This window comes from Ziziphus jujuba, chromosome 12 (genome assembly GCF_031755915.1).
Source record: "Ziziphus jujuba cultivar Dongzao chromosome 12, ASM3175591v1".
Taxonomy (NCBI): Eukaryota; Viridiplantae; Streptophyta; class Magnoliopsida; order Rosales; family Rhamnaceae; genus Ziziphus; species Ziziphus jujuba.
The window spans coordinates 21,344,290-21,368,991 of record NC_083390.1 but is presented as its reverse complement, the minus strand read 5'-3'; the positions used below and the strand labels follow the sequence as shown (position 1 = coordinate 21,368,991).

The window sequence follows — 24,702 nt, the reverse complement described above, 5'->3', positions numbered from 1 at the left end:
TAACCAAACAGAACCTTAGATACTTTTCTTCCCTTTAAATGCACATAAGATGAGGATATATACAAAAAAGAAATAATCCAATCATAACATCATTGTTTGTTTAGATAATGACAGCCCCGATACAACTGAAGACCATGTGCCAAAATCATGCCGGCATGAGTTATATGATGTATGAGAGTGTGATTGAAATGAGCTATTAATTATTTCATTATAGTTCCTGCAGAATACAATTCATTGATGCAAACTATTATTTTCTTAGACAATGAGAGTTCCAATGGTTCCACTTCTATTGTCAAAAAAGAAAAATTATCTCTTTTTTTTTTTTTTCTTTTCAATAGGAAAAGAAATAAAATAAAATAAAAGAAAGAAGAAGAAGAAGTATGTCATTGTACAATAAGAAAATGCTCACCAAAATTCTCTGCTCCATGATCCACAGATAATCAATTATCTATTCAAGTCTTCCCTCAAACATCCTCTCCCTTGCCTTCGTTGCCTGCAATTTTAGGCACCAAAACACCCAAAAAAAAATCATTATTCTCAAGATAGAACATGTCATAAATTTCTTATTACCAAAAAAAAAAAAAAAGCATAAATTTCTGAAAATATATATATAAAAAAATGGGATTCCAGTGTTCAATATGTTGTTATTTTCTATGGTTTTTATCCTTGCCTTCTGGTACTCCTACCTTGTTCTCAAATCAATTGCATTTTGAGTAAATCTTTGAGACCAAAATGGCTATTTTAAGATTCGGAAAGCAAGTTAAATTGAAAAATCTTGACTGAAAAAATAAATAAATAAAAACTCTTAAAAAGGATTAAAAGCTTGGGATCAACCTTATTCTCCCAGTTTGTACAACTGGTTATAACAGAGAGCATAAACACTTGCAAGAAAGAACCAACTAGGATTCCAATCCATAGACCTTTTCCTCTCAAATCAAACCAGAAACCCAAAATGGCAGCAATTGGAATTCCAAAAAGATAGAAGGCACCAAGGTTGACATATGCTCCTAAATCCTGCCATCCACATCCCCTAGCAATACCTATTTGATTTATTAAATTTAGAACCCCCAAAAGATTCGTATAAATATGAAAATATGCATATCAAACAGAAAAGAAAAAAAAGGAACCTGAAAGGACCCCATGAAAACTGTTAAGTATGACAGATAGAGAAACCAGAGGAGCCAGGGCTGTCACATAATCCACAACATCTTTCTCATTGCTGAAAATGTAGCCAAAACCATGTTTCCCTGCAAACAGAGTTGAGCTTACCAAAACTGCTTCTGAAACTGCTAGAAACATCACAGCAGCTACAGCTACTCGAGCTGCTCGTGGGTTTCCTGCGCCTAGTTCATTCGAAACTCGAGTGCTGCAAAAAAAACACCAAAACGGAAAATTGTGAAGATTAACTATAATAGATATTGAGTTATGGACAACTTTTTGTATGTCTGTATAGAAAACAAACCTTCCAGCTGCACCAAGTCCTTCTGGTATTGTGAAAAGTGATGAGAGAGTTGACAAACTGTGATCAGAAAAGATGAAAGTTGCATTCATTTAAGCATGTCATGGATATTGCAAACTAAAATTTACAAAGTTAATCTTATCCTGTTTTATTAAGTTGGACAATGCCATCTGACATTAGTAGACCAACTAGTAAAATAATATTTTCTTGAAATATGAAAATAAATAAATAAATAAATAAAAACCAAAACCTCAAGTGGCCATCACTTAAGGCACATTGAAATGGTACCCAAATAAACATAGCAGTGTAAGCAGCTGTGGATTTTGTAAAAAGTATTTGAATTTATATTTTTAAGCACTTAGATCCGAAAGATTACTTCCTGTATATGATAAAGTAGTGTAGAAGAATACCATACAGAGAGAACTGAAGTTTCAAGCTCCGGATTTGGCAGAAAACCAGACAGCAAAGTAAGCAGCTCAAATGACCACCATTCAAGGCTAAGTATTATCACATCAAAAAAAAAAAAAAAAAAAAAAGGCAACAAATTAAAATACTATTTGAAGAACTAAACAAAATTTACTGCTTAACGTATTCAGGACACAGTAGCTTAGCTTACCAAATCATTACAGCGGAAGGAATAGCGAAGCGCAAAAACTCTCCGATTCCTTGAAAGATCTCCAAAGAAATTGAAACACAGGTGGTTTCACAAGCAGGGCTAAATCTCATGTATAATGCAAGTAATACAACATTCAACCAATATGAGATCCCAATGGCTAAAGCTGCTCCAACATGTCCTAATCCAGACTTGAATACTAGAACCCAACAGAGAGGTATATGGGTTAAAAGCGAAGCAGAGGAGCTTACGAGCAATGGAACAATCAAACTTTGAGTCTGAAAATACTTAACGAGTGGCTGAAGAGTTGCATAAGCAAAGAGTGCAGGGATGAGCCACATTGTGAATTTGCCTGCTTTTTGTGAAACTAGAGGGTCTTGGCCCATGTATACAAGTAAATTTTCCATGTAGATCCACAAGACAGACAAAGGAAAACAGACCAAGATTAAAGAGAAAATTGCAGTGTTCATTTGGATTCCTAGTTGCCGATATTGCTTAGCTCCATATGCTTGCCCCGATAGCGTTTCCAGTGCACTTGACATTCCAAACTGCTTTGCATATGGAAAAAGGTTACAAGTGAAGTAACCAGTTTTGACGTGTTGTTCTATTTTCCAACCATTTACACTTTATATACAAGTAAAATAGCATAACATTTGTATGATTGTAGGTCTTTTCTTTTCATTTATTTTTTTAATTTATTTATCTTTTTAATATTATGTTGCATTGTATTAGAAGCATACCGTATACTAACCATATGAGATTTTTGAAAATATATAAAAATTAGTTAAAAAAATAAAAAAAGGGACTTACTAGAAGACTGAAGCCAGAAACAGCAGAGAAAGAGACTGCAATAGCAGTGCCAGAAAGCGAAAGCCTGCCCAAATGACCAACCATCATAACGGAAATGATTTGTAGAAAGTACTGTGATAAATTCACAGCCACCATAGGTCCTGCAATGTATCCTAATCTTTTAACTTCAACAAACAAATCCCAGGAAAACCATCTTTCTTCTTCTTCTTCTTCTTCTTCTTCTTCTTCTTCCACTTTTCTTAACAAACCCTTTTCCAAGCTCTCTGCTCTGCCTTCCATGGAGCTTTCCCTCTGTGTTATCACTTTCTCTGCCGCTTCCAAAAAACTCATAACCTCTCTCTTTGCGAATGAAAAAGCTATGGTTAAGCAATTTCCTGTGTTTCATGCGGTTGCATAATCCATTATTAGTTTAATACAGAAATATGGAAGTATTCATGATTGGTCTTTTTTGACGTTTTGCATATTGATTGAAAACCACGTGAAACCACTTGCCTACTCTATTGGATGCTTGGAGGATAAGACAGACTTTTCTGGTTTTTTTATCATATACTGTCATTGTTAATATATCATTTCATTGTAAAAAGCAGCAATATAAATGCAGTACGTCTCTCTTGCTGTTTGTTTCGTGAGGGGAAAAAAGAACTGGTGAAAAGCCAAAAATTGTGACAGATTGATTTTGTTGTTTTATAAAGTTAATGCGGTTTGCGAGAGACTTAAAAAACCAATGTTCTGTTCAAAAACATTTTCAAGATCAAACATTTTTCTATCATTCAAGAAGCAGAATATGATGATTGGAAGAGTTATATGCCTCAGCAAAATTGTCAAACATTTTTGTTATACAGTTTTGCTCATCATGTACAAAACCGCTAGGATACACATATCAGAGCAAAAACAAAAACAAAAAAAAAAAAAAAAACAAAAAAAAAAAAAAAAAAAAAAAACAAAGAAAGGGGGAAAAACTAGTAAGCAATATTTTTTTCTTGTTACAACAAAGTTAAAAATGCATGCTCATCAAAATGTTGCTTCTCAATCTGACGATGACGTCAAATGTATCTTTTATCATTTGCTGTCTACTATCCTCTCCCTTGCCTTGTTAGCCTGAAAGGTCGAGAAAATTCATCATCAAAATACAAGTACTATGATGGGGTGTCGAAAACATAAAAAAGCATAGATATGGAATATATATGTAGACCTGTTTCTCCCAGTCTGTACTAATAGTTACAAGAGAAAGCAGAACAGTTTGCATAAAAGAACCAAGTTGAATTCCAATCCAGAGACCCTCTCCTCTAAGCTGATACCAGAAACCCAAAATGGCAGCAACTGGTATCCCACAAAGATAAAACGCGCTGAGATTGATATAAGCCCCTATATGCTGCCAACCACATCCTCTAGCCACCCCTGAATTTATTAACATAAAACAGTTAATAGAACCTTGAAAACTAAAGCTTTATTTTGTTAAAAAGAAATAGAAAATTCATTTTTGATTGAAAAAGTGTGTGGAGAGATTTTTAACCTGAAAGGACCCCTTGTAAGCTGTCGAAAATAACATTGAGACAAACCAGAGGAGCCATTTTGGTCACGTAATCCACGACTTCCTTTTCGTTGCTAAAAGTGTAGCCGAAAATTCTGCGGGTGAAGAAGAGGGTTGTGCTAACTATACTTGTTTCTGCCACTGCAAGAAACATCACTGCACATGTAGCAATTCGAGCAGCTTGTGGGTTTCCAGCTCCTAATTCATTCGAAACTCTTGTGCTATAAAAAACCACAAACAAAAACACACAAATTGGCTAAAATTACTTTCTTTTTTTCTTTTTTTAACAGGATAAACGCATTATACATATATATATATATATATATCTGTGTTTGAGCATATGCATACCTTGCTGCAGCACCAAGCCCAAATGGAATTGTATAGAGAGTCGAAATGGTATTGAGACTGTTCAAAGACAACTAAGAACTATCACATTTGCATCTAGTTATTTGTATAGAGATCAAGTTGAAGAGGTTATGAAATCTGGATTAATTTTTAACATCATCCATTAAGCTTACCATACAGAAAGAACGGAGGTTTCAAGCTGTGGATTTGGTAAAAGGCCAGAAAGCAGAACAAGCAGCTCAAATGACCACCATTCAAGGCTACAAAATCATCAACCAAAAAATTATATATAAATAAATAAATAATCATAAAAATAAAAAAATAAAAAAAAATTGGAGAAAACCACTGCAAACTTTATACTACTAGAGAAACATTACCAAACCATTAATGCAGAAGGGATGGCGAGGCGAAAAAACTGTCCAACGCCATGGAAGAGTTCCACGGAAACTGGACTACGGGTTCTTTCACAAGCAGAAGAGAAATTCATGTACAATCCGAGCAAAATCACGTTCAACCAATTCGAAATACCGATTGCCAATGCACCTCCATGGCTATTCAATCCTGACTTGAAAACCAGGATCCAACAGAGGGGAATATGGAAAAGAAGAGTGGCACAAGAGCTTATGAGCATTGGAATTATCAGGCTTTGCATCTGAAAGTATCTAATAAGTGGTTGAAGAGGAGCATAGGCAAAGAGAGCAGGAACAAGCCAAATTGTGAATTTGCCAGCTTCTTGAGCAATAAGAGGGTCTTGACCTGTGAAAGTAAGTATCTTTGCCATGTTAATCCATATCAAAGTTACAGGAAAACAGACCAAAAACAGAGAAAAAATAGCAGTGTAAGTTTGAAGTCCAAGTTTCTTATATTCCTCTGCTCCATAAGCTTGCCCACACAGAGTTTCCAGTGCACTAGCCATTCCTACCTGTAATTTTTAAACCATTCAAGAATTATAAAATCTAGTTAGTTATTCATTGAAGATAAAGATGAATTCCATTTTTATTAATTATTGTATACTGTATATATATATATAATCTTATGTTTTCATTCATGTTCAATCAATGTAACCTTAATAAAAAAATAACAAACAGAGAAAATAAATTAAGCAAATAAAAAATAACAATTTTTTTTTAAATATTGTGATTATTAAGATTCTATCACTAGTTAAACATAAATGAAAACAACAAAAATATGTAACAGATAGTTAAACATGAATGAAAACAACAAAAATATGTAACAGAAGATCTTGATCCTTGTATATATAACTAAATTAATTTATTTATTCATTATTTACTGTCATGTATATTGGTTTCCCCAAAATATACATATATAAATATGTGTAAGAGAGAGAGAATATTGTTTGGTTTTTTTTTTTTTGGGGGGGGGGGGGTAAATGAGAGAGAGCAAATTGTGTTTGAATGTATAAGTGTAAAAAACAGTATTTCATTGTAGGTGGGGAAGAGAATTAAAATTTGAAACTTAAAGGTCAGTATAAAATAGCTAACCAATGAAAGGGACTAAACCAAAAATACCGATTGATATTTTGGTAAATCTACTAATCCTCCTCTCTATTCAGCAACCGACAATTCATTAAATTTAACATGTCCTCTGGTTCAAATCTTATCATAAAAAGGGAAATTATTCCCAGCTATAGAATATGACCTATACATATGATGGTGTCTAATATGTCCTCCTCTTATTCAGCAAGTGTCAATCCATAACATACCCTCTAGATCAATCTTGTCATAAAAGAAGAAATTATTTCCTAAAAAATATGACTAATATTCACCACAATTAATTTATCAGTGACAATTTGAAGTTTGTAACTGATTAATATAAATATATATAATAAGTATTTGGTTGCATATTGTGATCAATGATGTATATTTTTTTTTTAATTCTTCAGCACTAAATTTTACCGATCCCTCTGACCAAAAAATTTTTTTAAAAAAAAAAAATAGACATCTCACTTGGAATAAAACAAATAAGTGCTACAGGGATTCATAAGATAAGGAGGAAAATAAAATCCAAAACCGCCAATGTCAAAACAAGACTAAACAAGTCACTATTATTTGTTCTCATTTTCCAATTTCCTTACGTCAATGTCAAAACAAAGGCAACTAAGGGACATAATTTGGTGGTCACACAAAAATCCAATTTGTGTGGAAGTAAAGACCAAAAGGAATCCATCAATTGACAAATTCATATTGCTATTGTTTTTCTGCCTGTAATTAATGTTTTCTCAAAAAAGAAAAAGAAAAAATAGAAGTATGAACTAGCTAGTTGGAGTAGTTGATTGTTGGATACTTCGAATTTTTTTATTGTTACTTACTTTGGCTGTAAGAATAGATATATTATTCAAATTAATAGAATAATCAAATTACTTACAAAATTCAAATTCAGAAGAGATAAAGAAGCATGTGGAGGTCACCACTGATTTATTATCTTTTTAATATGTACACCATTCATTTATTTATTTCTTCATAGTTGATTAATTTTCAAATATGAATTTGAGACAAAATAGTAAAATTATCTTTTTTTTTTTAAAAAAAAAATGAAAAATTGCCACCAATACACCCTATATTGTATTTATTTTGACACTTTGCATCTATTTTTTATTTTTATTTTTCTAACATTGTACGCCACAAATTTCACTTCTTTTTTTTTTTTTTTCACGTTGCACCTTCCACCTTTTTTCATATTGGACCAAAAATGAGGGTGTAAAATCCAATTCTATATAATTAGAGGTGCAAAGTGCAAAAATTTCTAAATAAAAAATTTAATGAAAAATCAATAAACTTTTTGTTATTGGAAAAAATTATTACTTTTTTAATAAATTGATAAAGTTTGAAAGGGATGAAAATGTAATTTTTCAGAAATAAAATTTTGCAAAATCTAAATAAAATGGAAAATTATTATTTATAAAATATATTATTTTATTTATTACATGGATTTTTTTTCATATTTTTATTATTTTGGAAAAAGATACTTATAAGATTTTTTTTTATTTTTCAAAAAAACTATGTAATTTTTTATAAAATTTTTACTTTTTCAAAAAAATATTTTTTTAATGCATGTTCAACTTTTTTTTATCTTTATTTATTTATTTTTAAAGATATCTACTATATATAAGTATTTTATTTCTATTTTTGAAAAATTACATTTGTAATTTTTTCACTAATTTATTTAAAAAATAATCATATTATTATTTAATAATTTTTTAATTCTAATTAATTGTTTTATTTAGAAATTTTTGCACTTCACATACCAAATTTTATAAAATTACATTTTACACTTTTATTTTTATTTTAGTTTCGTATTCCATGACAATTTAATTAAAAATTTAACAAAATTTAAAAGGAATGTTCAACGTTCAAAAAAATAAATAAATGAAATTTAGAATGTAAAATACCTAATATTCCCCCAAAAAAAAAAAAAAAGTCCATCTTTTAACTTTCATCGTGACCCGAACAAAGGTATACTTATGGTTGAGTTTTGCCCACGTTACACCAATCACGGGTTACGCAACTCATTCCCTGATTCAGGTTACCAAAAAAATAAATAAATAAATAAAAAATTTGTATTAAATTGTACTACGTCTCACTTTAACGAGTGGTCCACTGTTTTTTTTTTTTTTTTTTTCTTTTTTCTTTTTTTTAAATTATATTCTTTGGTTCAGAAGTAGACCGCTATTTTATAGTAATAATATTAATTTTTTTTTCAAATCATTTTATTATATATATCTTTATTTCAAGTCTAGAAATAATTAAGCAAAGAGAAGTTCAATGAATTTTTCTATGATCCGTTGAAGCTAACAAAAACAATTTTTGCCTCTCTGCAACAACTTTCCCACTGTCATTCTCAGAAACAAATAAACAAATAATAAATAAACTGTCCTAATGTCCACCTTTATATCACGACAAAAAGCAACCATCCAACTTCAATATATTATATACATATATATATATATATATATATTTTTTTTTTTTTTTCCATTTATGCAAATTGTCCGATTCCATAACTCCTCAAACTTTATTCAAAACTGTGTGCTTTTGGTTGGTAAAATTAATTTTTAATTATTCAGATCTTTTACAGATTCACGACTCAAAAACCGACAAGCAGCCAAAAAAAGAAAAAAAAAAAAAACAATGCAACTAGAAGTGGGAACAAGTAATATTTAAAAAACTTTAAATTTTTAATGAAAATTTAGATAAAATCTTTCACATATATATATGTCTACTTTATATAAAGTTGCAATGACAGTATTTTTAACTTTTTAAATTAAATAATAATAAATTCAATTATTTAAAATTTTTGAATTTGATATAACATATTATCACAAATCAAATCCAAAACTTTCAAATAATTTGATCAATTTATTTTTCACTTTAAAAAATTAAAACATTCTCTCTTTATATATATATATATATATATATATATATATATATATATGTTTATTGGTAGACAGAGATTTTACCAGCACAAAGATAAAAAGATAGTATACAACATGGATCACATTCTACGAAGTAATCTATCCACGTCATAGTCTTATACATACACGTGCTTCATCGTACGAAAGGATTATACACATACGTGTAACTATATATATATATAATGGATTTTTGATTAAATTAAAAATTAATCGCATTTTTATGGCTTCTAATTTTAAAAATTTGTAATCAAGACCTTCAATTTTAAAATCTACCCTGTTGATGAGCCTTCCAAATTTAATTTGATACATATTAAATCTAATCCAAATCCATCAATTTAGTTATTATACAAAATTTTAGATTTTCAATTTTAAAATATACCCTGTTGATAAACCTTCCAAATTTAATTTGATTCACGTTAAATCTAATCCAAATCCATGAATTTAGTTATTATACAAATTTTAAGATTAAGCTCTACAATGAAAAGGTATCAAAACACAATTAAAATTATAAAAAATATATATATAAGAAAATGAATTCCTTAAATAAACAAATAAAAAGAAAGTAGGCGAAAGTTAAAAGTACTTACAAGAACACTGAAACCGGTAACACCGGAGAGAGAGATGGCTATGGAGGTGCTAGAGAGAGCGAGTTCACCGAGATGACCAACCATCATGGTTGAAATAATCTGCAATAAGTACTGAGAAAACATGACAGCCACTAGAGGCCCTGCTATTATTCCCACCCTTTTTACTTCTTCAATGAGAATTACTCTTGTTGGCCATCTTTCTATAAATGTAATTTTCTCATCCTCTTCTAATTCCCTCTGGTTTCTCAGTAATAATCTCTCTTCCATAGTTTTCTTTGTGTCTTCCATGGAGTTCTCTCTCACTTGGGTCTTCGCCGCCTCACTCTTTCTGGTCACACTTATTCAGGCTGTAATGGAGGATAGAGAGTATTTATATATATCCTATATATGTAGGTGTATTACATCATTTAATTATTTATTTGATACATATCTGTCAAAAAAAATTATTTATCTGATACATAAAATGTTAATATAAAAAGTGGCCACTACAATAAACAAATTTGATTAGGAATTTGTCAATTTCTCCACCTCTACTTGAGAGAAAATTTTGTGTACACCCCAGTTGGAGATTTAAAATTTGATTTGATGTCTAAATGTCCAATTAAATTATGGCAGGTGTATCTTTAATGACATGTCGTATTAAAAATGACAAATCACTATCTATAACCTTTTTTCTTTAACACTTTTTGGAGAAAGAAGTTTAATTGGGAAATTAAATTTAAGTTTTTCCTTTTTAAAAAAAGAACAAAAAAAAAAACAAAAAAGGGGATATAAAAAAGATAAGAATTAAATATCAATAATTTTAGCCGAATTACAAGATTAATTATTTCGCTCCAAGTTCTTAATTATTTAGAAATTTTCCTAAAAAAAAAAACCAATTTTAATAGATAAAAAAAAAGAATAAAATAATAAGCAAAACAGAGGCTTAATAAAAGCCCCTAAACAAAAAAGAAAAATCCAATTTATTGAAAAGGTGATGGAGAATAAGAAAAGAATACAATAATCCAAAGCAAAACAGACGCGTAAAAAAACTCTAAACAAAAAGGTGATGGAGAATATAACTTTAAAAGAACAATGATAAACATAACCATTATCATGTTATGAAAAATAATTATAATTAGCCAGAAATTTCATGTAAGAATGCCAAATTCTTGGTCATATAAAGTCAAAATGATGAATATATAGCTACCTAGCTGGTTAGGCCTTCCAACTTTTCTTGTATTTGCTTATTTATTTATTTTTATTTTTTTGCTGAAATTCTTGTATTTGCTTATGTGTGATTGAAGACAATACATCGTATTTGAGGTCTTTGAGAGTGAGACATATATCCAAGGCCCATCCAAGGCCTATTCGTTTCATTTTCATGCAATCCAATATTTGAGGTTGAGACTTCACCAATTGTTCACTGTGACTACGCGTAGTAAAGATTAATGTCACTTAACACCATTAATATAGGCATCAACAATAGATTTTAGGCAAAATCATATCAATGGTACTAGAATAAACCAATTATATGACAGACTTTTCTAAGTCAATGAAATTTTCCCTTACTTAAAAATGTAAATACATTTAAAGTAACCAATGTTCCAATTGTAAAATTATTATTATCATTTTGTTCCAAATCTAAGAAACATAATGCAATGAGGTTGCATTAATTTTTGGTTGATCAAATGGAATTTTCTTTTTCTTTTTTTTTCTTTTTTCTTTTTAAGCAATCAGATGGAAATTTAAATATTTATATTGTGTAACTATATTTTTAAAATCATGTTTGGCATAATTTTTAATTTTATTTTTATTTCTTTTTAAGAAGCTATTGAATTTGGTTAAAAGCCTTTTTGGAGGCCTAAAGCATTTTAAAATTTTTTCCAGATTTTAAGCCTTAAACACATAATTACATCAGCTAAATCAAGACCAGGCAAGGTCTAAGCGTCCAAGGAAATCTTTTAGTGTTATGGAAATATGGTATTCTTCATTCATAAGCATTAGCTGTACACTAATTAATTAGTAGTAGTACTCCTTGGATTAATTATCATAGTGAATACATCAGTAAACGTTTTTATTTATTTATTTATTTATTTTATGGGTGTTCAATTTCAAAAGATTTTGCCTAAGGTCATATTCACCAGGATCCAGAATCGTTGATTAAATCAACAAACTTTAAAAATTGAGTTATATACATTTGACTATTCCCCATTTATAAGAGGTTCTATTTTTTTTTTTTCAATTAAACTTTTTATTTTTAATATTTTTAAAACTGAATAATTGAAGATTTCGACTTTGTATTAAAAGATTTAATTATACAAGAACGATCAATCATGGAAGTTAAGGGAGCAACATACCTAACAGAACACGTGCCTTGCGAGGCCTGTCTGTGCATTTACGACTATCAGATTATCCATGCATGAGCTCACAACTCGGCTTTAGACTTTTAACCAAGCATATGGTAACAAAACCCATACGAAAACAACCCAAAAAAAAAAAAAAAAAATACTGATTATCTGGTTAATTACTTCAACTAATTATACATTCTATTTATTATAAGTGTACGATGCAATTAGATACCACATGCTCATAAAACTTTGCTATTCGATGTTCCTAACGAAACAATACACATTATATATATATATATATATATATAAAGTGATTTAATCCAAACTTGAAATTCAAGACAAGATCCTTGTTTTAGTTTTTCACACACTTGAATTTATATGCTTGATCGATGACAATTGATATTCCCATATACTATCTCTCTGTTGCCTTAATTGCCTGAAAGGTGAAGAAAACCCATGATAATTAAATATAGAAAAAACTTGTAGGAAATCAAAATAGTTCATATACTTTAATTTCCTTTTTCGTATGTGTGATGTACCAATTTTTTTGGACCGTTTGAATCTGACGGTCGAACAAAATAGAGCCTCACCACATGCGAGTGAAATATAATTTTTGAAAAACCGAAACTATGTTAAAACATCTCATTTTCTCTAATGCAGCAATTCTTCTATGGGAAAATGACTATATATATATATATATATAAATATAAATATTATATAGGATAAATTGCATTTTAATATATATATATATATATATATATATATATACATATATATATAATCAAATTGTACATTGAATCTTTAAATAAAAAACATTACACATCACACCTTCAATTTATAATTTATTTCATACTAGTTCAATTTTCAAATTAATTAATAATTTTTTTTTTAAATTGAGAAAATTAACTAATTTTTCAATAATCAATTAATCATTTTTTCTCATTTTGTTTGTAAATTAAGAAAACTAATCTATGCTTTCAATTTTTAAATTTTTATTAATTGAATCAATGTAAAACAAATTATAAATTGAAAATTTGTTAGAAATATTTTAATTTTAAGATTCAATGTACAATCTAACCAAAATATATAATACTAAAATGTAATTAATCTGATTATATATATATATATATATATATATATATATATGTATATAGGAAAATTATCACGTCCGAATACATGAATTTCCATGGGATTACATATAGTCATCATCAATGAGTTGCATATAATTCCACAGAAATTCATATTATTTGGATTTTGTTAAATTTCAATTATCCAGAAGAGGAAACGATAATATATATATTTATATATATGAAGCGGGTATGCACACAGACCTGTTTTTCCCAATCGGTGAAGTAGGTTACAAGATAGAGGAGAACCGTTTGCGAAAAAGCACCAAGTTGTATTCCAATCCAAAGGCCTTTTCCTCTAAGCTTAACCCAGAAACCCAAAATGGCAGCAACTGGAATTCCACAAAGATAAAATGACCCTAGATTAATATAAGCCCCTATTTCCTGCCATCCACATCCTCTAGCCACACCTGAAATTAATAACATAAACCCTTATTAGAACCTTGAAAACTATGCTTTTACTTTGTTAATAGAAATTCTTTTTTTTTTTTTTTTATATTTTATAATTGAAGAGAGAGAGAGAGAGAGAGAGTTAATATTTAACCTGAAAGGACTCCTTGTAAGCTGTCCAAAATTACAGACACACAAACCAGAGGAGCCATTGTTGTCACATAATCTACAACTTCTTTCTCATTGCTAAATGTGTAACCGAAAATTCGCCGTGCGAGAAGCAAAATTGTGCTCACTATACTTGTTTCTGCCACTGCAAGAAATATTGCCGCACGGGTAGCGGTTTGAGCACCTTTGGGGTTCCCAGATCCTAATTCGTTCGAAACTCTTGTGCTATAATATATACAAACACCAATACATGATTCATCACACAGAAATTGAACGAAGATCAGATATTTTAAGCACATTTAACCGCATTCTCATATATATATATATATATATATATAAGTACATATTTTTAATGTGTTGGAATACATATACCTTGCTGCAGCAGCAAACCCAAATGGAATTGTGTAGAGTGTTGCAATGGTATTGAGACTGTTGAAAGACGAACCAATTAATTTTTTAAAACTCTTGATGAATTTTTAAGATGATCTTAAATTTCCTGTTACGTATCTGGAAATTATTAACAGAAAAAGGCTTACCATACAGACAGAACAGAGGTTTCAAGCTCCGGATTTGGTAAAAGGCCAGACATTAGAATAATCAGCTCATATGACCACCATTCAAGGCTGAAAAATCATCACAAAATTAAGAGTAAAGAAATTAAAAATTAAAAATTAAAAATTAAATAATAATAATAACATTAAGACCATGATTGGAGTTTGGAAGACATATTGTATGGGAAACAAAATCTAAATGATTTTCATAGTAAAAACAGATTTACAAAGAAAAATCATTGTCTTTTTTATTTTATTTTGTTTTATGAGAAGTTATTATAAGTATTTTAATATTTTTTGCAATATATAGAATTCGACAAAGGACAACTAAATTAAGTGTAGTGAAAGTAAATTAAATCACCATAACATTAATGCAGAAGGAATGGCAAGTTGTAGAAACTCCTTAATGGCTTGGAAATGCAACAATTCTTTAGAAATTGGAATCCTTGTTTTTTCACAGGAAGAAGAAAACTTCATGTACAATCCAAGCAAACTCACATTCAACCAATTTGAAATACCAATTGCCAATGCACCTCCATGGCTACCAAATCCAGACTTGAAAACCAAAACCCAACAAAGAGGAATATGGAAAAAGAGTGTTGCACAGGAGCTTATGACCATAGGTTTTATCAAACTCTGTGTCTGAAAATATCTAACCAATGGTTGAAGAACTGAATAAGCAAATAGGGCTGGAATAAGCCAGATTATGAATTTTCCAGCTTCTTGAGAAATTAGAGGGTCTTGGCCTATCAAAATCAGCAATTTTCCCATGAAAATCCATAACAAAGATACGGGAAAACAGACCAAGAATAATGAAAATATAGCAGTATAGGTTTGAAGTCCAAGTTTCTGATATTCCTCTGCTCCATAAGCTTGTCCACATAGTGTTTCCAACGCACTAGCCATTCCTTGCTGTATTATTTTCAACCATTTTAAGCTAGTATTTAGTTAGTTTTTCAACAATCATACAATTTTGATTTACAGATTTATATTTTTATTAACAATTTATAAGATGGTGCTAATTAATTTTAATACTAAGATCTATAAATTATGTTTTATTTTATTTATTTATTTATTTATTTATTTATTGTAATACTCTAAATTTGTATGTTTGTAAATATGTAGTAACACATGAATGTTTGAATAAATAAAAATAAAAAATAAAAACATGGGGAAGAATTTTGAAAATTGTCATATTATGTGTTATATGAATATGTGTAATATGCATAATATATTGGTTCCTTAATTATTCATTCTCAGTTTTGACAAAATTAATTAACCCAATTAGTGTTCAAATATAAAAATAATAATATATGTGTAATGTGTTGCAATCATTGTTTCTAGTATCTTACTATTATTATACTACAATAAAATAAGTTAGGAAATTAATGAACTAATTAAAATAGGATTATGTTTAAAAGAGAAAACAATTTAAAAAAAAAAAAATGAAAAACGCCAATGCAAGATCCTCGAGGCCACAATAATATTATAGATGCAACAACAACACCTAATATTATGGGGGTAACATGTTCGCGTTGGTCAAAGATACAAATCAGAATAATTTTTATTGGAAAAAAAAATACCTATTAATTCTATAATCTTCAAAGAAGAATTAGACCATATCCGATTACATATGGGAGCACCCTCAAAGACCCAAAAAAAATAATAATAATAAAATAACTATTAACTTTTTACCGGGTTCCATTTTCTAACATTCTCTAGTTATGAAACTTTATAAAGTAATAACCCCTAATTTACATCATACGTTTTTGTATGGGCCACATGGAAAAGGTTGTCAGCCACACGTACCCATTACGCAAAAATCCATCTTAACCACAGTAATATTCTACCGAATCCTATACCTTTTTAGTGGTAAAACGTTTTTTTAGTGGTAAAGTTTTCTGTTGGCACAATCCAAATCAATATTCTCCACGATAATATTGAAAACAAAACAAAAAGAGACATAAACTTCATTCAAAATAATACAACTTTTCTTTTTTTTTGTTATTAATTAATGCATCAAGTCTAGAAGCACAGAAGTGCCTTTTACATTTACCCCAAAAAAAACAAAAAAAAAAAGGTGCCTTTTACCATCAGGGAATTTTTGGTCAAACACATTATTTATTGCTTTTTGTTTTTATCCTTTTCACTTTTGACAATTCTAAAAGCAGTACCTGACAATTCTAAAAGCATTACCATACTTGAGTAAATAAAACATTAGGTTCAAAGTTATAAAGTCTAATTTTAATTAATTAACTTATATTGAGATTAAATTTTGTTATATCACTTTAACTAAAAATAAAAAAAGGAACCACCGTTGTGATATTTTCTATAAATCAAGCTTTGTTTATTATTATTATTATTTTTTAAAAAAAATGCTATGAATTATAGTAATCGCTATCTAAAAACCACCTTAGTGATATTTTCTATAAATCGAGCTTTGTTTAATTAGTTAAAAAAAAAAATTGCTATGAATTATTGTAATCGCTATTTAAAAGCTTTGCGTGATCAAAATGAAAACGCTAAAAAAAAAAAAAAAAAAAAAAGAGAGTAGGCTTACAAGAACACTGAAACCAGTAACAGCGGCAAGAGATATAGCAATGGAAGTGCTAGAGAGAGAGAGCTTTCCAAGATGACCAACCATCATCGTTGAAATAACCTGCAACAGATACTGTGATAATACCACTGCCACCAAAGGCCCTGCTATAGTTCCAACCTTCTTCACTTCTTCAAAGAAACTTTCCCAACACAGTAACTTTCCTCTTTTTTCTTCTTCCTCGATCTCTTTGCTCAGTAGCAATCTCTCTTCCATGGTTGTTATTATTTTCTCTGCGTCTTCCATGAAGCTCTCAAGTTTTTTATTCACAAATGCAAATTAAAACTTTTAACTCTTAAAGGAACATATGTTTCATACCCACATTAATATGTTGTCTGAAAGTTATGATATACTCGCTGGGGTACTTTTACTTTGTTTTATTATTATTATTTTTTTGTTCTTTTATCTTCTTTTCCATTTCGTACGTGTCCTCATCCTGACCTTCGTTTCTCTCAACGGCCTAGATCTCTTTGCTCTCAGTACGTTGACTGGGTCTAAGGCGGCCATATCTCTCCAAGATTTTCCTTATCATGTAGGCTGCAGCAGATATTTTCCTAAAATTCGAAAAGAATCATAGAATGGAGGTGCAAATACAATTTATTTTATTTTATGCTTTTCTTTTATATATATATATATATATATAAAATTTTGATTTGTTGAAAATATAATTCTTTTATAATAACATGATAAACGTTAAGCATTTCCACTTATTCAATTAAATTTTAATATTATTTATTAATTGAGATGACAAATACATATGAAGAGAATAAGGCCCAATTAATAATACAATATAAATTAACAACATGTCAAAATCTAATATGAGAAGAATGAATCCTGTAAGAATCGGTTAATCATATATAAATGCATTTTTAAATTTCATTCATTAATTCATTTTAATCATCTAATGGTTTACGACAAAAACTTTAATACTAAAATCATCATATCCCGATACGAACTTGTTTGTATATATGCATTCAAATAGAATTTTTTTGTAACTCTAAATTTTATTATATTTAGAAATTTAAAAAGAAAAGTTTGCAATGAACTTAGTGCCCAGTTCTTCAATCTTCACTTCTAGCAGCCAACCAAAGTGTTTGGCAGATAAAATCAAATAAAGTCGCATTGAATGGGAAACAGAGTATGTTTGTTTTTGGCAGGGTTTTGATAATGGAAAAATCCAGAAACGTATATGTATAAAATTAATCAGTATATCTCGAGTTATATAAAATGATATGAGAGCTTTAAAATGCAGAACTTTTTGCTTTTTTATTTTGGATTTGCTTAGTAGGAAAAAAGCATAAATGCCTGGAAACTTACACTTGTTTGGTAACATTTATTTATGGTTTATCTCCTCACCTATCTATAAACTTTGTAAAAATCTAAAAACAAAAAAATACAAACTAAATTTAAAGGTATTTTCAAACTGTTTATAATAAGGCTTAATTTTATAAACGTTTATTCAGTCATTATAAATAACTATGTCTAAATTAAAAACATAAACATTAACAAATAAATTTTAAATTTTCATTTTAACTACGAAACTGAACCTTTGTAACCCCTTTGTGAGGAGGCATCATAGACTTGAACACAAAAGTCTTAAAATCTACTTGGCTTAATTTGGTTTTTTTTTTCTTTTTCTTTTAATTAAATGAGAATATTATTAAAACAAAATCCATACAAAGGTCTCAAGTCTTGTTCTATTAGAGCAACAAAAGCCTAATGATTTTTCATTAATATCCCGACCAAACAAAACTTGATCCCTAGAGGGTTATGTAACCCAGTCAGCAACTTTGTTTGCTTCTCTTGGGATATAATTTGCCTTTCTAGATAACCCGGAATATCATCAACAACAGTGGAGAAAGTCCATGTTGAACCAATAATATGCAAAGATTCAGTGCTCAGCAGCTCCGTCAAATCACCTTAATAAATAACTTGACTCCATACCATCTCCATTGGCCAAACATAAGCATATAACATCCCCAGACATTCAACCTTTAGGCCAGAGTGGCAAGGGCCACTTTGCATGGGATTAATTTTGTGTTTGGGCCGTATATTATTTTATTTTCAAATTAATATTTTAATTTGTTGGAATATTTTATTTTGAAGATGATTAAATGACAACGATTCCACATTGTCTGGAGACAAAGATGCATTGAATTGTACAAGTATTATAAATTGAAAATATGAAAATTAAATTTACATATGTCCCATATCAGAAGGTACTAAATACTATTTTCTTCTATAAATAGAAGTTTCATTGGCATCTAGAGGATCTCACATCCCTTACAACTTGATTAATTCTTTGTTATAGATGGAATTTTAATTTTAAAATCTTTTCTGAGTTAATTATTTTGTTGTTATAGCTCCCAAGACTACAACAAGTGTCTACTTGTAACGGTTAAAAAAATGCTATCTTTAAGTTGTTATAGCATTTCTTTAAATGGTATGCTAGGCCATGCCATAGAAAGTCGGCAACTTTTAATAGGATTTTTTACCTGCTATTAGAAAACGTTATTTATTATTATCTATAACATTCTTAAGATTTTATCAAGCAATGTTATAAATCGTCACCATAGCTTTCTTTTTTTTCTTTTTTTTAATGTTGTTGGAATTGTTATTAAATCTTATGCATAATATTGTCTACATGCTATAATTTAAAGCTATTAATTTTCATATTTTCTTTGACAACATTTTTTAGATGTTATTGAACAATGTTATAAGATCATTTTCTAGTATTTTTAATTGATATTTAATGAGTAAATGAAATATTAGCATTGCGTTTATTAATGCAATATAAATAAATATATACATATATATAAATATATATTATTTTTTGATACAAATTTTTATATGTCTAGAACTATTTTAAACTCACTTTTTTTTTTTAATAATAAAAGATTTTAAACTCAATTGTTACTACAAATTAGAACGACAATCAATATGCCCAAATCCAAACTAACATCACAGTAAACCAAACTAATATGGTCAAAAGTATTAAACAAATTAACATTAAGAGTAAATTTTACAAAACTAACATACATTGCTTCATCGCTGTCCAAAAGAAAAATAAAAGTAGACAATTTAAAACGAAAGTTAAATAACTCCAATATTTAGGTAGGCAATTCTAAATAAGTTGAAAGGAGATAATAAGCCTATAGTCTTGCTGGAGGGAAATAATTCCAAATATTTACAAAGGCAATTCTGAATATTTACATTGCTTAAAGTCCTGTTGGAAATTTTTGAAGTCCGAAAACCTGATAACAAAAGAATATTATTAATATATAATGAAGATTTACAGTATCAAACAATAAAAGTGTAAATTAAAATGCTATATATACATATATAAATATATATTAATTTTAAAAGAGTCATAAAACATCCTATTAAGTTTCCATCTACGACAACTCACATGATATATATTTGAGCTCGGACAAGAATAACTTACTAGCATACCAAAAGAAAAGATTAACCATAGTTAAATAACATAAATTAGCATTTATGGTTAGGACTTTTTAATAAACAAAAATATACGTGTAAAAAAAAAAAAAAAAAAGCTTAGATATAACATATACTTTAATTTTATGAAGCCATATAAATTAACGGATCAGTTTACCAGACTTTTTTAGAAGATGGGAGCCTCTAAAAAACAAACAAAAATAATTATTTGAACGTAAAAACTATTTTACAAAATAATTAAAGTGAAAAAAAAAAAGAAAGAAAATACATACCCATATAAGACAAACTAGTTTAATAAACATATTGATCAATCAAAAATATAGTAGATTTATATATGATTAATAAAAAATAAAGTAGATATATAATAACTATTAACTTACCACTGCGATGAATTTGTGCTTTCGAACAATGCATATTTAGTAGGCCATGCAACAGTAGAACTAAGGCATCTTCAATGTATGTCATATTAACGGTGGGTCTTCACAAAAGTGTTTGAAATTTTTTCACAAAATCCACTCATATCCTAATTGCATTGGGCTCTATTGGGACAAAATGAACAAATGCTTTTGGATCACTTGAAGACCTTCGACCTTCCACAACTACATCTCCGATTTCCCATCCAGTCAAGGAACAAGCACTTTTCATTCGAAAATTTGTTTGAGTTTCCACTCTATGTGTATATATATATATATATATATTTATAGTTAGAAAAAAGTTTTAATTATGAAGCTATATACAATATAATAACATATAATACAACAATGAGAGGTGGAATTGGCAAATCAGAAATTTCATCACTTTGTACACCACTACCCTGTAAAGCTAGAGATAAAATAAAAATATTCTCGAATAAAATATTTTTGGATATTTTATTTTTAAAATAAATCTATTACTTACATGATCACGTTTTACTTAAAGGTGCACCATTTCCTTCAACTCTTTTATCTAATTTGTTAAGTTCCTAACTTTTTCATCCATATGAGAACCATAAATTTGTTGTTGTAATAGTATTCCAATTCTTGAAGGTCTGACACAATTGCCAACTCCTCTTACACAACCATTTCGTTCAGGATCGAGAATTTTGAAATGGCATCATCTTGAAAGGATTTTGAAAGCTCATCTGGACAATTCTTGATTTTTTTTTTTTTTTCCTAATATCAAATTGGAAGAATAGTTGCATTGGTTGGTTCCCCATTTTTCTTGGTGTGTGCTGCTGCAATCTAAACATCACTCTCAAAATTAAAGAAGGATCTGGACTACTTTCTTTCTGGAAAGATAACAAACAAATGTTAGAAATTAAACTTTGCAATATATAATGAAATTGAAAAATTACAATACCATGTCTTCTGCTAATCTAGCTAATCTTTTTCGACTACATGAGTGTGGCAATTGTTTGGAGCTCATATATTAAAATTTCTGATTTTGTCTTGTATGAAATAAAATTCAAATAGTAAAATTCTACTACCACTTATAGAAAATATTTAAAATAGATAGAAGAAAGCTTCATCGTGTCTCTGTCTAATTGAATTTGGTTTATGTTAACCATAAATGTAACTTTATAGCTGAGAGGATAGATTGCTAGGAAATGTCTTAAAAGCTCTGCAGCTGCAGTCTGATTCCATTATGAAAATTGACGATATGGTCTTGGGATTGGCTGATAAATTCAAGCCACACATCATCATGTGCCTTCTCAATGACATTTATTGGGTTCGGTTGCACACCTTTATACACTACCTTCTTCCCACCCAACCAAATACACCAGCAAAGGTAAGAGAAATGTATTAAAAGCTTCATTGGCTCTCTAATTGAATTTGGTTTGTGTTAACGATAAATGTAACTTTGTATCTGAGTGGATAGGTAGCTAGGAAATGTTTTAAAAGCTTCATGGCTCTGAACTGGTAATTGAAAGATCTGCTCATGTACTGCTTAATTTCTACTAGATGTCATAAATAATGAAGTTATCGGTCATTGTGCATAAAAATAAAAATAAAAAAGGATTAAAAGTTTAAGAAAAACAAAATCTTTATACATGCTTTTAAATACGTTAAAAACTTTTTAAATATATTTATTTGCATATTCATAAATTTGATCCAATGATAAAATTATTAAAAATAATAATCTGGATGATATTTTTTTTTTTAGCTGTTCAAATAAGATCGATGATAATAATTATAGATGATAACATTTAGATTATAGATGATAATAATTATAGATGATAACATTTAGATTCGATCATACTAGCCTTAAAACCTCTTCCCCAATTTAACGAAGGAAAAAAAAAAAAAAAAAGAAAGAGAGAAGACTTCTCCTTCTTGCTACCAAAAGAAACACCTCTTTGGGCATGAAAAAGTACAATAAGTAATGAACTTGAATTGCCTCAGTTTCCAATGAAAACCAACATGTATAAATGCCCATGGATTGAGGAATAAAGATAAGAGCAAGGAAAAGAATTACAAAAAAAAAGAAAAAGATAGGAGGCAAAGCAGCTTAAGAGCACTTCCAATAAATATGTTTATTGGAACAGTAAAAGATTTAGAAGCTCTTCCTGTTTATATGGCAAATATCTTTATAATAGATAATGTTTACTTAAATGCACTTTCATGTTTATTTAATATGACTTTTCAATGGGTGTTATTCATTACTTATTGATTATGTGTAATTTTTTTAAAACAATTGTATATAATTAAAATTAAAAACATCAACAAGCACGAACCAAATGAACTTTCCGCCGAACCTAACGCATGGAAAATAGTTGAATCTAAATATTACCCTCTCTTTTTATTCATTCGTTCTCTCTCTCCCTTCAAATCTCTACAAAACCCTAACACTAATTGCATAAGTGTTGGATCTTTTGATGCCTAGAAGTTGAAATCAAACCGGTTTTATAGGGTTTATTTTTTGTTTAGCAATGGCACCTTGAAAAGCTAGGTTATGACCAATTCAAAGATGCCGTCAAACAATTTATGGGTAGGAAATTGACTCAGTATCTTGGGTTTTTTGGGGTCTGATACTGTTTTATTGGGTTTAATTCAAAGGTAAGGTCCATATGGTTAAAGGAACAGCATAGGCAAAGGGTTTCGACTCTGATCTTCTTGCTTTGGACATTGTCAAAGCTTGATAGGAAGAAGTACAAATTCGAGTAAGCAACATCGGAGAAGAAGCCATTGATTAGTAGGCGTAAAAAAAATTGATAAAAATAAATGAAATTCTGAATCATACTATTTAGAAATAAATACTCTGACTGAAAAACGGTCTTTATTTTTTTTTTTTTTAGTTATTACATTAAATTAACAGAATTCTCTTACAACACTGTTGGAAATGGTTTGTTTTAAAAGATATTTATTAATATATTGTGGTAAAAGGTCCTTTGTATGGTCAGAAAATCAACATATATTCTACTAAAAATGCTCCAAAACTAGCAACTAGCACTGGTCGTTTTTTTTTTTTTTTTTTTTTGGTTGCAGATTTGATTTGGAAATTAATCGCTAACAACGTTAAAAAGAATAAATAAAAACAAAAATGTCTCCGAAAAGGACTAGATCTAGAATAAAATGAAATTCCCGGCTTTATACATGGCCAATCTGAGACTCATCCATTACCCCCCCACACCAAAAAAAAAAAAAAAAAAAAAAAAAAAAAAAAAAAAAAAAAGCCAAACAAAACAAAATGTGAGACCCCTGTATTTTCAATCAAAAAAAATCTGAAACTCATCTATTAGATTTGCAATTTGTCAGAACCCATTAATGTGTTAAATGAAAGGACAAAAACTTTATTCAGATAGGGTCCCAATGACTTACCCAAAAAAAAAAAAAAAAGAAAAAGGAAAAAGTAAAAATATGGTCCTAATGTGAACAGTGAAAATTCCATACATTTCTAAAAATTTGTTACGGGCCTAGTCAGGTATATATACCTCTAGAATTTTCTATCAAGTTTAAAATATTCCAAAAAATTTAGAAATTTTTTTGAAATTTTTATTTTTTTAAGAAGTTAAAATAAAATTTAAATTTTAAATAGAAATGAATATAATTTTAATAATATTTATCAAAATTTTTGAAATTTCGTCAAATTTTTTATAAAAATTTTTGTTAAAATATCTACATTAATTTTTTAATAATTTAGTTAAAAAATTCATAATATCCATTAAAAATATGGAAATGTACTTGTAAATTTTCAAAAATTTTCATAAAAATTTTATAAATATCTATGAATTTTTAAATTTTTTTTATAAAAAATTTAAAAATACTATTGATGTTTAGTAAATTATTTTACTAAATTAACTTTAGTGATAGTCTTTTTAATTTTTTAATTTT

The 24,702-nt window shown here is 28.8% G+C and overlaps 3 protein-coding genes across 4 annotated transcripts; all 3 read right to left on the bottom strand.

The window, feature by feature from the left end:
* On the bottom strand, positions 1-3,326 carry LOC107429416 (protein DETOXIFICATION 14). Its single transcript, XM_016040097.4, has 8 exons — positions 2,883-3,326; positions 2,076-2,620; positions 1,870-1,956; positions 1,463-1,519; positions 1,128-1,366; positions 835-1,040; positions 410-493; positions 1-217 (listed from the first exon to the last, which is right to left on the bottom strand). The coding sequence occupies exons 1-7, from the start codon at positions 3,210-3,212 to the stop codon at positions 449-451; spliced, it is 1,509 nt and encodes a 502-aa protein (XP_015895583.2). The 5' UTR covers positions 3,213-3,326; the 3' UTR covers positions 1-217; positions 410-448.
* A 298-nt stretch (positions 3,327-3,624) lies between these two features.
* LOC107430242 (protein DETOXIFICATION 12-like) lies at positions 3,625-10,163 on the bottom strand. Of its 2 annotated transcripts, XM_048462332.2 has the most exons (8): positions 9,775-9,914; positions 8,168-8,291; positions 5,136-5,680; positions 4,932-5,018; positions 4,762-4,818; positions 4,396-4,634; positions 4,075-4,280; positions 3,625-3,980 (listed from the first exon to the last, which is right to left on the bottom strand). In XM_048462332.2, the coding sequence occupies exons 3-8, from the start codon at positions 5,672-5,674 to the stop codon at positions 3,942-3,944; spliced, it is 1,167 nt and encodes a 388-aa protein (XP_048318289.1). In that variant the 5' UTR covers positions 5,675-5,680; positions 8,168-8,291; positions 9,775-9,914; the 3' UTR covers positions 3,625-3,941. The 2 variants fall into 2 exon arrangements, with proteins under 2 accessions (XP_048318289.1, XP_048318288.2); XM_048462331.2 differs by lacking the exon at positions 8,168-8,291 and having other exon boundaries at positions 9,775-10,163.
* Positions 10,164-12,280: 2,117 nt separating this feature from the next.
* Positions 12,281-17,311, bottom strand: LOC107429403 (protein DETOXIFICATION 12-like). The gene is made up of 7 exons (XM_016040081.4): positions 16,901-17,311; positions 14,702-15,252; positions 14,326-14,412; positions 14,162-14,218; positions 13,776-14,014; positions 13,436-13,641; positions 12,281-12,540 (listed from the first exon to the last, which is right to left on the bottom strand). The coding sequence occupies exons 1-7, from the start codon at positions 17,180-17,182 to the stop codon at positions 12,517-12,519; spliced, it is 1,446 nt and encodes a 481-aa protein (XP_015895567.3). The 5' UTR covers positions 17,183-17,311; the 3' UTR covers positions 12,281-12,516.
* Positions 17,312-24,702: the final 7,391 nt, after the last annotated feature.

Coding starts and splice junctions, on each gene's coding strand:
- LOC107430242 (XM_048462331.2), bottom strand. CDS start 10,062: ATGGAAGACACAAAGAAAACTATGGAAGAGAGATTATTACTGAGAAAC. Junction 5,681..9,774: donor TTACCGGTTTCAGTGTTCTT/GTAAGTACTTTT, acceptor TAAAAATTACAG/GTAGGAATGGCTAGTGCACT. Junction 4,281..4,395: donor CTTACAAGGGGTCCTTTCAG/GTTAAAAATCTC, acceptor TAATAAATTCAG/GGGTGGCTAGAGGATGTGGT.
- LOC107429403 (XM_016040081.4), bottom strand. CDS start 17,182: ATGGAAGACGCAGAGAAAATAATAACAACCATGGAAGAGAGATTGCTA. Junction 14,219..14,325: donor ACCTCTGTTCTGTCTGTATG/GTAAGCCTTTTT, acceptor GTCTTTCAACAG/TCTCAATACCATTGCAACAC. Junction 12,541..13,435: donor TCACCGATTGGGAAAAACAG/GTCTGTGTGCAT, acceptor TTCACCTTTCAG/GCAATTAAGGCAACAGAGAG.
- LOC107429416 (XM_016040097.4), bottom strand. CDS start 3,212: ATGAGTTTTTTGGAAGCGGCAGAGAAAGTGATAACACAGAGGGAAAGC. Junction 1,520..1,869: donor ACTTCAGTTCTCTCTGTATG/GTATTCTTCTAC, acceptor TTCTGATCACAG/TTTGTCAACTCTCTCATCAC. Junction 494..834: donor GTACAAACTGGGAGAATAAG/GTTGATCCCAAG, acceptor CTAAAATTGCAG/GCAACGAAGGCAAGGGAGAG.